Here is a 15,934-nt window from a genome sequence, read left to right as displayed (position 1 = left end):
CTCTTGTGAGCTTGCCTGGACCACCGGGCCTTTCCTTCTGAACGCAACAGACGAGAACCAATACCATGAAGTCATGGAAGCGCCTCGGCTGCTGATTCTGGACGGAGCACTTGTCTTGACAACAAGACATGATAACCTTTACCATAGTATGTGTGTAACACGCCGAACTGGCATGTCATTTGGGCAAGTACTCACTACTATGTACTGTCTAAGTACTCATGTAAATAATCCTGGCAGTCCAGTCTGAACCCTAACCCTGAACAAACATCAAGTTCCTGCATTTCTCTCTAGCCTGGTGTCTCACACATTCTATAATGTCACTGTCCTTCCGACTGAAAAGTTGATCTCATAGTGTGTCCAATCTACTATCATCATGTTATTTCAAACTTCTCATGGATTTTTGTTGGATGTTGTGTAAACTCTGAACCCGCTAGCTGGCTGCCACTGCTGTGTTCACGCTGCTGAGGTCAGGTGACAACGTGTTGGACAGCGCGACTGAAGCCAGGCAGCATGCACCTTCCAGGCAGAAGTCCCCACCTGCACTTACTCGCTTGCCAAAGAAGGCATTCGCGCATCGCGTCTTTCCAAACTCCAATTTAGACTACTATCACCTCATCAGCCTGGCTGCCATCAAGTCATGCCTCCATTGTGATCTATTTTGTCGCCTGCCATCCCCCCCTCGCCGTCCAGCCAAGTATTCTCGTCAGACAGACAATCGTGTACACACAGTTCCATCCGCCATGAATCCATCAGCCAAACGGGGACGGTCGCCCAGTGCCTCTGCTAGGCGGGAGGAGCAGATGATGTACGCCAACGGAGCCCAGAGCCTGGAGGAGTTCGATGCTCAGTATCCCAACCGCCCACACAACCACTCACCCACCCTCTTCTTTTCGGAACTTACCACCTCGCTATTCAATTCATTGACAAACCCTCCCGCGACCGGCCATGCCGCAAAGTTACGTCGCCCCGGTACCAAGACCTCTGACACGGAGCAGCGTCGCCACACCATCGAGCGCTTCTTCTCTCACTGGCGTAATGAGGTCGGTGACGATGTGTACCCTGTAATGCGGCTGATCTTGCCCACCCAGGACCGCGAGCGGGGGGTCTTTCGGCTCAAGGAGCAGACGATAGCCAAGCTCCTCATCAAGCTCATGAAGATCTCGTCAAGGTCAGAAGATGGACACAGCCTGCTCAATTGGAAGGTGCCCGGCAAGTCCGCAAGCAGCCGCCTGGCAGGCGATTTCGCAGGGCGCTGCTTCGAGGCCCTCGACAAGCGACCTCTGAGGACCGACCCTGGCGACATGCGCATTGCAGAGGTGAATGAGCTTCTGGACAGGCTGGCGGCCGCAGGCGGGGAGTCGGACCAGCTTCCCATATTTGAGGAGTTCTACCGCAGGATGAACCCCGAGGAGGTGAAGTGGCTCATTCGTATTATCCTCAAGCAGATGAAGATCGGCGCGACGGAGAGAACCTTTTTGAACTTGTGGCATGACGACGGGGAGAGGCTCTTCAGTGTCTCCTCGAGTCTGCGCCACGTGTGTTGGGAGCTGTGGAGCCCCAAAATCAAACTCGAGGAGGACAAGGCGAACCTGAACCTCATGCAGTGCTTTCAGCCGCAGCTTGCCAGCTACTCGGTGGCCGTCAGCTTTGAAAAGATGGTCGAGAAGCTGAGGCTGCCCAGCGAGGACCCTGAATTCATGATCGAGGAGAAGCTTGACGGCGAGCGCATGCAGCTACACATGATGGAGGACGATACTGTCCCTGGTGGCTACAGATTTGGGTTCTGGTCACGAAAAGCCAAGAACTACACGTTCCTGTACGGTGAGTCTTTTGGGGATGAGTCGGCAGCCCTTACGAGACATCTGAAAGGTGCCTTTGATGATGGGGTGCTGAGCTGTATCCTCGACGGAGAAATGATTGCCTGGGATGCAACTATGCAGAAGATGCTGGCCTTTGGCACCCTCAAAACCGCCGCTCTCAACATGCAGAATAATCCCTTTGATAAACAGGGCTGGAGGCCTCTCTTCCGGGCCTTCGATTGCCTGTACCTCAACGGTCACGACCTCACCAAGAAACCCCTACATGCCCGTCGAAAAGCCCTGGAAGGATACACCAACAAATCAGGCAATCAAATACCTGGAGTCATCCAGAAGCAAGTTCCCGGACGCTTTGAGATTCATCCATATAAGCTCACCAAATCGCCTGGCGATATTGAACCTATGCTGCGCAAGATCGTGGAGAATTCGTCCGAAGGCCTTGTGATCAAGAATCCTCACGCCGTATATAGGCTGAACGAACGACCTGTTTCGTGGATCAAGGTTAAACCCGAATACATGACTGAGTATGGCGAGAATCTTGACTGCGTCATCATAGGGGGGTACTACGGCTCCGGACGACGTGGCAACATGAAGTCCAGTTTTCTGTGCGGCCTGCGGGCGCGCCGGGCTGACATCGATGCCGGCATTGCTGGGCCCGAGACGTTCTACAGCTTCTTCAAAGTCGGAGGTGGTCTGACTGCGCAAGACTATGCTCTCATAGAGCACCGCACGGAGGGCAAGTGGCGGCCGTGGAACCCGAAGGCTGCAAGCCAGTATGTCGAACTGGCAGGTGGAGACAGATACTTTGAGCGGCCAGATGTGTGGATCCGTCCAAGTGACTCTATTGTCATCGAGGTCAAGGCTGCTAGTGCCGAGAAGACAGCTTCGTTCAGGGTCGGCCAGACCTTGCGGTTCCCTCGTTTCCGAAATATCCGAGATGACAAGAAGTGGGATGATGGGGCTCTTGACATGGACGGATGGGAGGAGCTCGAGAGCAAGGTGGAAGAAGAGACCAAGACGAAGAAAGAAATGGAGATTGAGAACCGGAGACACACTGCGAAGCGGCAGAACCGCGGAATCACGGTGCCAGGAGAGGCTGAGTTCATCGCCAACGTCGCCGCCAAGTCCAAGCTCTTCGTGGGCATGAAATTCTACGTGCCCAGCAACGTGGCGAATCCTAAGATGACCAAGACCCAGCTTGAGGTCGTGATCAGGGAGCACGGAGGCACTGTGGTCCAAAACCCGGCCAGGGTCCGGGAGGGCGACGCGGTGCCCCTGGCGGACAGGATCGATGCGCCGCGCGTGGCCGCAGTGAAGAAGTTCGAGGGGGTCAGCATTATCAGGCCCAAGTGGGTCCTAGACAGCATCGAGAACGACTATCTACTCCCATACGAGACAGACCACCTCCTGGTAGCGACCGAAGACATGTTGGCCCTCGCGGCACAGAACAGCGACCAGTACAACGACAGCTACTGCCGCGATGTGCAGCTGGAGGAGCTGAGGTCGATATTCGCGCAGATGAGCGAGGACGGGCGCAGGCCTGCTGCGTCGCACTTCAACAAGGAGGCTTTCTACGACCAGCTGGAAGCGCAGGGGCACGAGCTTCCACGGTCGCGCGGCTACGTCTTCCGCAGGTGTCGTATCCACCTGGTCGCAGTCGATGGGGTCTCGGAGCTCACGATGGCGAGGCTAAGGAGCTACGTTAGCTTCGGCAATGGACAGGTGGCAGAGGAACTTGACGACGAGGTGACTCATGTAGTCATCGTTGTGGGCCAAGGTGATGTCGAGGACGAGAGGCTTCTTGCGGCTGACGTGCGCAAGCAGATCAGCAAGAGGAAGAAGCTGAAGATCCCGCGCGTGGTTACTGAGGGATGGGTTGGCGAGTGCTGGAAAGAGGAGACGCGTGTGAGCGAGGAAGAGTATGCACCCGTCTGAGGTGGGTTTTCTTTCCGACTTGCCTCTTGGAAAGTATACGAATCTACTAGGAGGTTTCCAATCAGTGTATGAAAGAAATTAACGACAAAATCTATCCTGCTAGTCGAGATGAAGAAGAGGGCAATGGTCACAACATGTGTCGATAGCGATCAGAAAGAGGAAGCCTCCAAGTGCTCAATCAAATCAATACCTAATATAAAGCAGATGAGTGGCCCATCATCTTTCTTATATAACACCTAGCGCTCCGGACATATCACTACGAGCAGACCAGGGAAAGCCATGCGCCTCCTACTGCTCGACACCGAAGTATAAGAAGAGGAAAAAGGCTCGGCACCTGACCGTCAATACAACACCTCCCCCTCTTGTCCTTACTACTTCCCAATGGTCAAAAACAGTCTATCCCCAACGTCTCCCAGCCCAGGTTTCAGCATACCCTCGGGCGTCAACTCGCTATCCACAGCGGCAAGCCATATATCCACGCCCTGGGGCCACTCGGCCGCAGCCCGCTGCACGCCCGGCTGGGCACCGAGGACGGACAGGACGACAATCCTCTCGGCGCCCCACTCGCGAAGGGTCTGGATGGCGGCGGCGCATGTGCCTCCTGTTGCGATGACAGGATCGAGGATGATGGCGAGGGAGGCGGTGGCGGTCGAAGTCGAGGAGGAGGCGATGTGTTCGGGCAGGTTGTTGTAGTACTCGACTGGTTCGAGGGTGGTGGGCTCACGGTAGAGGCCGAGGTGGTGGACGGGAACGGGGGTTGGTAGGAGGGTTTGGATGGCTGGGGAAAGAGGAAGGGGGGAACAAGAGAGGATTCATGTCAGTAGACGGCGTGGATAGGAAGGAGGTTTTGGGAGGAGCGGATACATCATACCTTCTACCATGCCCAGGCCGGACCGCAGGATAGGCACGATTGATATCGTCTCAGGTGTGACGACCGTTGTCTCGTACTCGAACCCGAGGGGTGTTTTGTCCTACAAGGAAAACATAGAAATTGTGAATATACAGACACCCACACACAGAGACGAAGGTTGGCAGAATCATGTTGTTCCCCTTCGTCCACTTGGAACCAACCTCAACCCTTCCCTCCCTCCCCCGTCCTAGCCCCTCCGTTCCTCCCACCACCCATCCCTCTTCTTCCTCGTTCATTCCTCCTTCTCTTTTCTCAAGGGGGAAAAGATAGTAACAAATGCCACACAGAAGGCCAACTCACCTTGGGACCCGGCGAAGTAGACACAGCAGCCGCCAGCGCCTCGCAGCCGACAATGAGGGCGATCTCGTGGACCAGTGATTTCACCTCCTTGGAGCTCGTGGTGCCGGAGCGGAGCTGGCTCAGCTTGGCGCGGAGGCACGGATGCTGCGAGACGTGGACGTTGGAGGGGAGAGACATGGTTTTTTTTGGGTTGGTGTTGTATAGAGTGATGATTGTGGTAACCTGAGGAGGAACAAGGAGGAATACAGGAGGAGGGCGAGGTTTTTGGGTTATAGACGATAGGTTCGCAGGCAAAAGATAGATAAAATATTATATGTGTATATGTATGTAGCTTCTTGTATCGTGTGTGAGAAAAGGAGAGGGAAGGAGGGGGGGGGGGGAGAAAGAGAGAGAGGAGGAGGATGGTTGATGATTTGTACAACGAACCAAGCCACGGATGAATTCTGAGGCAGACAAAGAGACGACGGCACACAGAGAATCAATTACAGAGGCAACGAGCTGTTGCAGGACAGTGTTCTCTTGAAAATGCCAAAGAGAAAGAGATGAAGAGATGAGATGGAAGATAGATAGACAGAGGACCACCAAGTGGCTGACCGGCAGGAGTGGAGGGGCCGGGAGCTCCGATAAGGGAGTCGAGGAGGGGTTTCCTGTAGAGGTGAGCTGTCGATAGGGCGGCAGTACCTAGTTCAATACTAAAGCACATAACAGGTAGTGCACTTCGCTGTATCGATAATAGGGGAAGGGGGCGTCAGTACGGGATCAGTACAGCGGGGATGCAGGGGGGGCACCTCCGGCCCGATCCAGGGCGAGATCCACTGTAGTAGCACTAAACACTACTATGTAGCAAGCATTATGGTGTGGACCTTGGGGGTGTTATACTGTGGTCTGCATAGTCTACTCTTTTTATGTCATCTAAAATTGGACAATGATAGGTATACAATACCATCCAAGTCACTTCTTGGAGAGTTACGATGGTCGATTGATACTATGGTCGATGAGAGAGCTTTGGTACGTTCAACTGTTCTGGCTGCTGAGGACGAGGCTCACTCACTTTACAAGTTTGTGAACTGGTTTATAGGCGTCTTCTCCACTATGTGCACATCGTCTATAGAAGTACATATATTTGTATGTATGCCATAGCGAGACCTGGATCACCTCATGACCGACAACCCCCAGCAGAGACTACTCATCTGGAGGAGCAGGAACAGCAATGGCAAGCAACCTGCGCGGCGCCGAGACCCGGCACCTCCATCATACAAACGCCTGGCCTCAACTGACGGCGAACTTCACCAGGTGGCCCCGCCGCAGTCCCCTTTTACAACCTCTTTCGGGCCTTCTCCCTCTCGATCCATGCAGCCCTCGCCTCGCCCACCAGCTCGCCTACGTCCCTCTCCACATCACTCGACAGCCCCGGCCCGACAACTCCCTCGTGATCACGGCTGCCACCTGACGCCAAGCTCTCCGTGCTCACCGACTTCTTGATCTGGACCCCCGCGGCATTGCTGCGCTCCTCCAACTTCGCCTTTGTCCAAGACTTACCGGGAGACGAAAAGAAGGCCGAGGACGCCGCCACGCCCACCACACAGTAGAAGTAGACGCGCGCCCAGACCTTGACGCTGTCGGCAAATCCCAGCACCAGGAAGGGTGTCGTCGCGAACGAGAAGGCCAGCTGTGTTACCAGGTAGGAGAAGACGTCGTAGTAAGGCTTCTGCGGAGTGGGCTTCTGTGTCTTGGGGTCGATAAAGAAGGGACGAAAGTATCGGCGGAAATCTGGCGCTGGGTCAGCTGGACATTGATTCATTTTTCGGAGGAAACAAAAGAAAAAGACAAGGAAAATAGATCAACGTCTCGACTTACTCTTCGCCACAGTCTGGATGAAGCTGGCCAGCACAAACGTGAGATAATACCCGGGGTAGAACCCATGCCACACCGCACTCGTCACAAACGTAGCCATGCTCGCCCGGAACCCAGGCTTCTTGCCCATGGGTGTAACCCGCAGATAGATATAGTTGCGCAGCCACAAATTCGTCTTAATATTCCAGTTGCCCAGGTACGCGCGCGTGTTCTGCGCCGTTTCCACGCCCCACGGGTTCACGTTCTGCACCCGGTCCCAGCTGATCCTGCCCGTGACGGGGTCCACGCCGTTGTAGCCGATGCCGCTCAGGATGCACGCGCCCTCGGTCAGCGACCACACGCCATAGTACTTCATCCGCGCCGTGAAGTTGGTCATGTGCATGATCCACACGCGCCGCAGCAACCCGTAATGCACGAGGCCGTCGCCCACGAGCAGCTCCACGTTGTACCAGCCAGAGAAATGGAGGAAGCACAGGATCCACACGAGGCCCGTCACCATCTTCCACATGGCCGGCGTGGCGCTGCGCGGGATCCGCCGCTTCTTGCGCGTCGGCGGCTTCTTGGCCGGGTCCACCGTCGACGGCACCTCGAACATGCTCGTGTCCAGCCACCGCCTGTACTCGGCAAAGTCCATCGCCGGCCCGCACAGCAGTGCCGGGAAGAAGAACACCCACCCCGCGTAGTCCAGGAGGTCCGGCAGCTCCGCCAGCACCCTCTCCCTCTGGAACTCGGACAGCTGGTTGTCGCTCAGTGTCCCATCTGCGACGTTCCAGCAGAAGGCGCTCAGCTTCATGACGAGCACCATCTGCGCGCCCGTGATATCAACGACAGCCGGGTTGTTAGCGAACTGGCGCTCGAGCTGATTGAGACTCAGGTGGCCCATGAGGAACACGAAGCCGATCCAGGGCATGTAGGGACTGCCGCGCAGGAAGTAGGCAATGCCGTAGGCGCCACCTGCAGCGATGAGAAGGGTACGTAGACCAGCCCATAGGTCGAACAGGCCGACGAGAAAGAAAATGCCGGTCCTAGCCCACGAACTCGTGTCAGTAACTTCGCACTCGATCCCAGTCTGATACCAAGAAGTGTGCCCACGTACCCTGCGATGAAGAGATTCTTGTAGGCGGGTTTCGTATCGGGAATGCGCTTGAGAAGGGCCGCGAGGGGGTACGATATGAGGATCGAGAATATAAGCTTGACTGTTCCAGGTCGCCGTCACTTGGGTATTAGCCTTGTTAAGGAAGAAAGGTAGGAGTTGTCCAAGTAACAGTTGTGCAGGGCGCACAAGGCACGGGGCGTGAAGGTAGATCTTACGTTCATCGGGGCCGGCGCCGACAGAGTCTGCCAGCCAGACGAAAGCTGTTGTTGTTGTTGAGGGTTGTCAGTCCATCTATTCATGCAGCGCCAGACATAGCACTAGAGAAGGGGATGTGAATGAGAAGCTTACGGGCGTGTATGAAGGGTAACATCTTTGGCAGCGGTAGGCAGAAGGAGGACTGCTCAGGGGAAATGTTGTCGTGAAGGCAGTTTTTTGTTGGGAGAGAAGAGATGCTCGTCTCGTCAGTCCATACCTTGGGAGCTGCGAATTTCAAGGTGCCAAGCCTAAAAAGGAGCTCTAGAACCACCAACTCAGCACCTAAAGAGGAAGCCCAACGTAAATATGAGTCTCCTGGAAGTTTCCGTCAAGGCAAGAAGCTGCTGCGTTGTGGCAGTTGTGAGCTTTGGTGGTGATGCGTGCACAAGTAGAGGAAAGCATGACCTTGTGCAACGGTTGCAGTAGCAGGGCTTGTTGGGTCAGAGCTCCAAGGGCTGCCAACAGCAGGTGATGTCACAGGGACAGTTTGGCACTAATACTCAATGCCTTTTTGACATGTGGGACCAGCAACCAATGGACCATCCCACGAGGACTCGACCACTACATTGTTGGCCAGCCTTGGCATTTTCTACCACAAGCCTCACATCTTGGCAGTCAGGCCAGAAAACCCCCACCTAAATGATGCTCTCCTCCTTTTAGTTGCGAGATCAAAACGAATCCACGCTGATTTCAGATTGAAAAAAAACGGAACATTCAACCACGTTCTCATAAGATCGTTGATTAAATATATATATGTATAGAAGGATTCATAGGCAGGTTGGCGGAAATATTAAAAACATAGCACTCGGACTCATTTTCCCCACCCCCTCCAGAGAACTGGTGACCTCCCTTGTCTCATGACTACTTCGTCTTCGCATCAGGAAAGCACATGAACCCTTTCCTCTACCACCCTGTCTTGGTCCAAACCCATTTGAACGCCATATAAGATGTCGTATGTGTTCCCTTCGTGTTTGCATGGCCTCAAATCGTTACCTATTCAAAAACCATGCATGTATGCCGCTTGTTGTGAGTGTGTGTCTGTGTGTTCGTCTACCTGCTCTATACCAAGAGACCGATCGAGGTGGACAGGCGGGACCTGAGAAAAATGGATATACAAAGAATTGGACCGAGACCTAGATCTAATGCACACTAGATGTCCCCCACTTTTTGGCTCCAACGCCTGGTCAACGCACCTCAAGAGAGGTCCCTTCATAACAGAGAGCTGCAATGTTCCACCCGCAGGTGGCGCAAGACGTCTCAACTCTCCCATCTTCACCACACAGCGTTACTCCTATGCATTCGCAGCGTCCTTGCTGCTCTGCGCGCTCGCGCTCATCACGGGCTGTTGCGTGGGCAGAGACATCTTGCTCTGCGCCGACGACCGGATCTTGGCATAGGCATAGACGATCCCGCTGACGAAGCCCAAGAAGATGGCCGAAACGCTGCCGACGGTGACGGGCGCGGCGAAGAAGATGAGGCCGGAGATGGCGATAGGCAGCTTGTTGAGCGCGCCGACCATAGAGTACGTCGTCGACGAGGTCACGCGGATGCACCAGGCCGAGCAGTACGAAATGAAGATGGCAGCCAGGCCAGAGTAGATCATGCCAATGATCAAGGTGTTGCGGGACTCCTCGGGGAAGTTCAGGGCGAGGTTCGTGGAGCTCCAGTCCTCGAAGATCAGGGAGGCCACGATGAGGGTGGGGATCGTGAGCAGGTTGTTGTAGAACATGGCTGTCAAGATAGTATGTCAGTCTCTTTGCGCTGCCAAAGGGGTTTCCATACACAAATAGTGTTATTGTTATACATACAGTCCCAGTCCTTGAAGTTCATCTTCTTGATGACTTTGCGCATGGTCAGGACGTACGAGGCCGTGCAGAACACGTTCATGCCCATCCAGGCGTATCCAGCGTTCAGGGTCGACACGTTGACGCTCGCATCGTAGCCACCCTCCAGGGCAGCCTGGATGTCGGCCCAAGCAGCAACGACGGAGCTGACCACCATCAGCCCGAAGGACAGGAGGGCCATGGGGGTGACCTCGCCGCCGAACCAGAGGACCTCGCCATAGGCGATGACGATGATGGTCAGGTTCTTGAAGATGGTGTAGACGGGGACGGAGAGGAACTGGAGGGACTTGGTGCTCGTGTAGATCATGCCGACGAGGAGGACGGAGATCGGATACCCTAGTCGTCGGTCAGTATGTTTGCCTCGTTTCCCCTTTCCTTCCTACATGTGAGACAGATTCAGGCTCTTTCCATTCAGGACGTACATTTCTTGGCCTTGTCCTTGTCAAAAGGCGCAAGGCTGGTGATGAGCCCAGCCTTCTTGCAGATTAAGATAGCAGTGATGCATACGATAGACTGGCGCCAGGAATGTCAGCTTTCTCAAGGCCCCATATTCCTATGCGCAGGGAACATTGATGCACCGGGGAGGAACAGGGAGGGCAGGTGCTAGGCCATCATACCTGCACGGCAAGGTAGAACAGGTTCAGATTCCAGTTCCTGCCCGAGACGCAGTACTTGTTGACGACGGTCATAGAAATGGACGACAGGCAGTAGGCAAGGATGGAGGTGCCGGGGCTATTCTGGATCTTTGCGAACTTGTCATGGAAGCTCGGGGTGTGGGAGATGCGGTGCGATGGCGTCCTGGCGAGGAAGGGGTCCTTCTCTTCCTGGAAGCTGTCGCTCCGGTCAGGGATCCGGACCACGAAGTCATCGCTCTTCTTGTCTGTAGACATCGCGACGGCGGTTTTCCTGTCTCCTTCTCTTCTCTTCTCTTCTCTTCTCTCTGTCTGGTCGAGCGCAGTGATATAACGAGCGACGTCTGGTGGAGATGGTGGTCGAGATGGAGGTTGTCCAGAGAGGGCGAAAGGGACTGAAGAGGTCGTCGAGTGCAGATGCCAGTCGATGGCTTTTCGGGTGGACTTGAGACGGAGAGGCCAAAAATTGGGTGGAGACTCTTGGAAGCTTGTTCGATTACCGAAGATCGCACAGAGCTCGTCGTGATTGTCGACAAGAGACGAAGGAGTGGGTTGGGTTGGTACCAAGGATGGGGAGGGAGACGCGTCAGAGCAGCAGGTCAAAGAAAGAGGTAAAACTGAAGACGGCAAGAATAAAAGGGAGGCATATGTGTTAGGTTATTACGGGAACGTCTCTCTTCCCTATCAAAACTTCATGCGCCATTCCCCCCCGGATTCGCAGGACATTGGAAAGCGGCTAGTGGCTGCAACGTACAGGGCTTGGCAGGTTCTAGGTGTGAGATCCCAGGCACTGGTTCCGCCTGCTGAGGCGGTGTGCCACTAAAATTGGGAGCTGGCCCCACTGAAACTCGACACGAGCCACACATTCATCCCACCCCAATCCTTTCTAGGGTGAGGCCAGATTGATTACATACTACGCATCAAACCTTGTCTACATGTTGATCTGAATATACAGGTGTATATATTCACATATACATATACACATAGAGCAGAACCTTCTTGCGAGGTATACTTATCATCATTACAAGGCTATCTAGATTTATTGAGTTCATCGTTACTTTAATCGCCATACAGTCAAGACGAAGTTCATTGCACAGCCTACTCAAGTCTTACTTGGCCGTCCAACGAGAAACCTCACTGATCGACGTGCCCACCTCAAACAACCCTCTCAGCAATGGAGCAAATGTAGTAGTAGATCGAAGCTAAATCCGAGCAATTATAATCCAATCATCCGGTTTCCTCGACCCCTGATGTTAAATACTGACGACACAAGGACTTCATTCCAAGTCAGTCTTCCTGTTGTAGAACCAAGCCTGGCTTGTTTCTGTCTCCTACCTGATACGTATATCATCAATGCGCCGGCGACGGCTCTATCCCTCTTGTGATGATGACCTTGTTCATGCGACCATGTCAATAACCCTGCTTGGGACCGTACCTGGCTGCCTGTGACCTTAAGTAGTAGCCATGATGGTGTCCTCCTGGGTACCAGACGCCTCGCCCTCCTCATCAGGCGGTGCCTCGCCGCTGTCCTTTGAGTCGTCCGCCCTGTCGTACTTCTTCTCCTCTGATGAAGACGCCGCTGCAGCCGCCATCGGCCCCTCCTCGCCCGGCGGCACGGGGAAGTTCAAGTATTTCCAATCCTCCAGCTCTTCTGTGACGCTCCGCAGCCTGTCGCGGATACTCTCGATGGCGTAGCTCCCGAGAAGTAGGCGCAGGGGCGGGTAGGAGCAGTGGCCCAGCTGCCAGACGAGCTCGGCGCACTTGACAGCGCTCGTAGGCTGCTTGTCACTGAGCCACGAGACCATGCGCTTGGCGTGCAGGGCGGGGGAGGTCGGGTGGCTGTAGGCTTCGGAGGCGGGCCTGATCAGGAAATGGCCCCAGGTGGGCAGCTGGCTGGTACCGGAGTCGAGAGGCTCGTCGCGCCGGACCAGGCCAGGCTCGACGAGGGTCGCCTTGAGGTTGAAGGGGCAGATTTCGTAGAGCATGGCCTCGATGAGGCCCTCAACCGCATACTTGGTCGCGCAGTAGGGGCCCAGGCCAGGCACGCCGAGGGCTCCGCTCGTCGAGCTGAAGATGAGGTAACGCCCAGACTCGCGCACCCGGAAGTAAGGCAGCGAGCACTGGATGATGTGCAGCGCGCCCATGAAGTTGGTCTCGAACTGGTTTCGGATTTCGTGTTCGTCCTGATCTTCGCACGCGCCAATGACCCCGTACCCAGAGCAGTTGACCACGATGTCGTAGCGGCCGAACCGGTCGAGCACACGCTCGAAGACACGGGCCACAGACTCCCGGCCGCGGACGTCACACTGCAGGTTGAGGCAGTTCTCGTGCTGCGGTAGGGCGTTGGGCTGGGCATTTTCGAAGGACCTCCCGACGCTGACGACGAGGTCCTTGTGCAGCAGGGCAGCCTTCACGAGGGACCTGCCCATGTGGCCTGTGCCGCCAAAGACCTAAAGGGGGGTTGGGTGAACCGGTCAGACAGGACCTGTGTGGTGTGCTGTTGGGAATAAAGCAATAGAGAAGAAGAAGAGGAGAGAGACACTCACGACCCAGACTTTCTGTTCTGTCGGACTGCCTGCTTGTGGCGGATCACAGCTCGCGGGTAGTTGCAGTCGAGCGGCTTGCCGTGCAGGAGGGTTCACGATGGTGGGCGCCTTTGAGTCCATGGTAGAGGCACGTCAAGCTCGGCTGTGGGCCCAACAAGCTATTTCAGGAGGGGGAGGAGTTGGAGTCGGTGAAGACGATGGGTTTGGGTATCAGCCTGTCACGTCAAAGAGTGCTCCCACTCATCTCGTAGCTGCCAGAACGGCATAAGGTCCCACTATGAGCCCGTAGGATCTCTCAAAAGGTGTCAACAGCGACAGGTGGGCGTTACAAGAAGTTGAGTCCAAAGAGAAGGTGTCTTTTTTTTTTTGGGGGGGGGGGGGAATTCGTTATAAAGGAGTTGTCCACAAGGGGTTGTTTGTCTGTCCCTAAGGTGGTGTAGATCACGAGTTCAACAACAGGAAAAGAATGTTAGGCCGAGCAACGAGTCAGATTCAAACTGAACAAAACAAACAAAACAAAAAAGGATCTTGATTCCAAAGAGCCTTCCAAGTACAGATGAAGAGAACAGGGGAAGAATGCGATCGCTGGTGTGCTTGCCTTTGACTGACAGTTGTCATTTCATGGCCGGATTTATCCTGGATGTATGAAGGGTGGAAAAAAGGGAAGTAATACACTTGAATACAGCATAAAAGCGAGCCATGTCGGTAGGCGGCGTTTCCTTACCCCTCTAGCAAGTGCTAGCCTTGCTGGTCCCTGCATAGCAGGCAAGTGCTTCTTCAGGTGTACCTGCGCGGCGGAGCAGAGAAAGATGAGAAATCCTCGCCCATTCAAACTTGTGAATAGGGGCGTAGTTCAATTTTGGGTCTGTATAGGTCCAGAGGGAGAATAACAATAACAGAACAATAGGCCTATGGCTTTTCTCTCCTGAGTAGTGTGGTAGTGGATACAAATCGCTCTGATCAAAGGAGCGCTACCCAACTGAATCTCACTCAGCAAAACGTGCAGCCACTGCGACCTACAGTAGAATGGCACGCCAATCCCTCGAATCAGACCCCCTGAAGCCCCTAACCGTACTATGTATGGTACAGCAGAAAATGACCCCACCCCCACCTCGTTTCTGCCTCTATATTTCTCTTCGCATCGACGTCACATTGGTGACTGAGCACGCCAACCCATGACAGCCAAGAGCAGCCAATCGAGGGGCACCCTTTGGGCAGCCATCCACTACATTTTCTGAGTGAAAGTGAATCGAAAGTTGGCGCCGGCGACAGTCTCGAGGCAATTTTTTGTAACTTAAACCAGGTTTCCCCCTCTTACCCTTTGTAGTCTCCGTCTCTTTTGACTTTCCTACATCTTATCAACCCCAACTTGATACTGTTATATTATCAGCTCTGTTTTCTCTCTCGAGGTTTTCCTCTCATTTTATCATCATTCTTGGCATTGAGACAAACTTGCGCCCTGCAACTTCACCCTTCCTGACACACACACCAGGATGAAGGCCTACCTCTACGACAACCAGCCGGTAAGACTCAGACCTTCAAATTCCCTCCCTCTTCTCACATCGCCCCACATCACCCAAGAACCCTTTCAAACCCTCAACCCACCACTCACCACAAAGACAAAACAGGGCGACCAGCGCCTCCCTCACGACTCAGGCACCGCCGTCGACCCCTCTGCCCTGGAGAAGCTCGGCGTGCTCTACTACCACATGCCCTCAACCTCCGAGGTGGACACCCTCGCGCAGAACCGCGGCTACCGCAACCGCGATGAGATCACCGTGAGCCCGGACAAGATGGGCGACGCCTACGAGACCAAGGTGCGGTCTTTCTTCTCCGAGCACCTGCACGAGGACGAGGAGATCCGCTACATCCGCGGCGGCAAGGGCTACTTTGACGTGCGCAACGAGGGCGACAGCTGGGTGCGCATCCAGCTCGAGAAGGACGACCTGATCATCCTGCCTGCTGGTATCTACCACCGTTTCACCACGGACGAGACCAATGTGAGTGTTGGCACCCATATGGCCTCTCTTTTCCTTTCTCTCTCTCTCTCTCTGTGTGTGTGTGTATGTAGTGCTGACAGCGCCGTAGTATGTGCACGCCATGAGGCTGTTCAAGGACGAACCCAAGTGGACGCCGCTGAACAGGAACGGAGACCTGGACGGCAACCCTCACAGAAAGGAGTACGTGTCTCAGTATCTGAGCTGAGAGCACCTAACAGAGAGGGAACTCGAAGACAGTGAGGGAAGCGCATATGAGACTTGATATTTTGAACTTTTCAATTCTAGTCTTAGATCTGCGGTCTCAAACTACGCTTAGCATGTCTAAACCCAATCCAGGATCGTGGGACTCAGAATGCGCCCCATAATGAAGATGATATTCACACTTCTTCCGAACGATGTAGACTGGCTCATGCAGGTAATCTCTGTTTTGGCCTAGCAGTCACACCACATCGTCCATGGACGATAATGCCTGGGCGGAGTGATGACTTTGTTATTGTCTCAATGCCAAAAACAATCCAAATCCTCCCTAATGCTCCCTATACATGCCACCTAAACGCCAAACAAGCTCGTCTTGTACAAAGGTCGAGCGATCGTATCCAGCATGAAATTGTAATAATCCTCCCCACAACGCCGCAAAGATGGTCGGGCTTGTTGAAGGAGTGGGTTCACCCATTCCCCGAAGTATGTACTGCCGAGAATGCCGAGAGGGAAGAACAAAAAGCAAAAGTATGATCATCGGCCAAGT

At 54.4% G+C, this 15,934-nt stretch overlaps 6 protein-coding genes across 6 annotated transcripts; 2 read left to right on the top strand and 4 right to left on the bottom strand.

Annotated features, from left to right (window-relative positions):
• Window positions 1-803: 803 nt before the first annotated feature.
• M406DRAFT_33935 (uncharacterized protein) lies at window positions 804-3,752 on the top strand (the record flags this gene model as incomplete). Its single annotated transcript, XM_040921434.1, has 1 exon — window positions 804-3,752. One exon carries the CDS (start codon window positions 804-806, stop codon window positions 3,750-3,752), a length of 2,949 nt encoding a protein of 982 aa, XP_040781280.1.
• A 371-nt stretch (window positions 3,753-4,123) lies between these two features.
• Window positions 4,124-5,139, bottom strand: M406DRAFT_336015 (PRTase-like protein; the record flags this gene model as incomplete). The annotated part of the gene is made up of 3 exons (XM_040921094.1): window positions 4,124-4,530; window positions 4,624-4,723; window positions 4,963-5,139. The coding sequence occupies 3 exons, from the start codon at window positions 5,137-5,139 to the stop codon at window positions 4,124-4,126; spliced, it is 684 nt and encodes a 227-aa protein (XP_040781279.1).
• Window positions 5,140-6,029: 890 nt separating this feature from the next.
• M406DRAFT_349149 (MBOAT-domain-containing protein) lies at window positions 6,030-8,282 on the bottom strand (the record flags this gene model as incomplete). The annotated part of the gene is made up of 5 exons (XM_040922446.1): window positions 6,030-6,747; window positions 6,820-7,841; window positions 7,913-8,012; window positions 8,128-8,172; window positions 8,261-8,282. The coding sequence occupies 5 exons, from the start codon at window positions 8,280-8,282 to the stop codon at window positions 6,278-6,280; spliced, it is 1,659 nt and encodes a 552-aa protein (XP_040781278.1). The 3' UTR covers window positions 6,030-6,277.
• A 610-nt stretch (window positions 8,283-8,892) lies between these two features.
• On the bottom strand, window positions 8,893-11,229 carry M406DRAFT_284942 (uncharacterized protein). The gene is made up of 4 exons (XM_040918596.1): window positions 10,629-11,229; window positions 10,434-10,524; window positions 9,976-10,347; window positions 8,893-9,898 (listed from the first exon to the last, which is right to left on the bottom strand). Exons 1-4 carry the CDS (start codon window positions 10,899-10,901, stop codon window positions 9,459-9,461), a joined length of 1,176 nt encoding a protein of 391 aa, XP_040781277.1. The 5' UTR covers window positions 10,902-11,229; the 3' UTR covers window positions 8,893-9,458.
• A 590-nt stretch (window positions 11,230-11,819) lies between these two features.
• M406DRAFT_271454 (uncharacterized protein) lies at window positions 11,820-14,057 on the bottom strand. Its single transcript, XM_040918116.1, has 3 exons — window positions 13,914-14,057; window positions 13,190-13,464; window positions 11,820-13,093 (listed from the first exon to the last, which is right to left on the bottom strand). Exons 2-3 carry the CDS (start codon window positions 13,307-13,309, stop codon window positions 12,095-12,097), a joined length of 1,119 nt encoding a protein of 372 aa, XP_040781276.1. The 5' UTR covers window positions 13,310-13,464; window positions 13,914-14,057; the 3' UTR covers window positions 11,820-12,094.
• A 497-nt stretch (window positions 14,058-14,554) lies between these two features.
• On the top strand, window positions 14,555-15,580 carry M406DRAFT_354390 (Acireductone dioxygenase). Its single transcript, XM_040922903.1, has 3 exons — window positions 14,555-14,712; window positions 14,818-15,189; window positions 15,278-15,580. The coding sequence occupies exons 1-3, from the start codon at window positions 14,683-14,685 to the stop codon at window positions 15,392-15,394; spliced, it is 519 nt and encodes a 172-aa protein (XP_040781275.1). The 5' UTR covers window positions 14,555-14,682; the 3' UTR covers window positions 15,395-15,580.
• The last annotated feature ends 354 nt before the right edge of the window (window positions 15,581-15,934 follow it).

Source organism: Cryphonectria parasitica (genome assembly GCF_011745365.1).
Source record: "Cryphonectria parasitica EP155 unplaced genomic scaffold M406scaffold_1, whole genome shotgun sequence".
Classification (NCBI taxonomy): Eukaryota; Fungi; Ascomycota; class Sordariomycetes; order Diaporthales; family Cryphonectriaceae; genus Cryphonectria; species Cryphonectria parasitica.
This window is presented reverse-complemented; position numbering and strand designations above follow the sequence as displayed.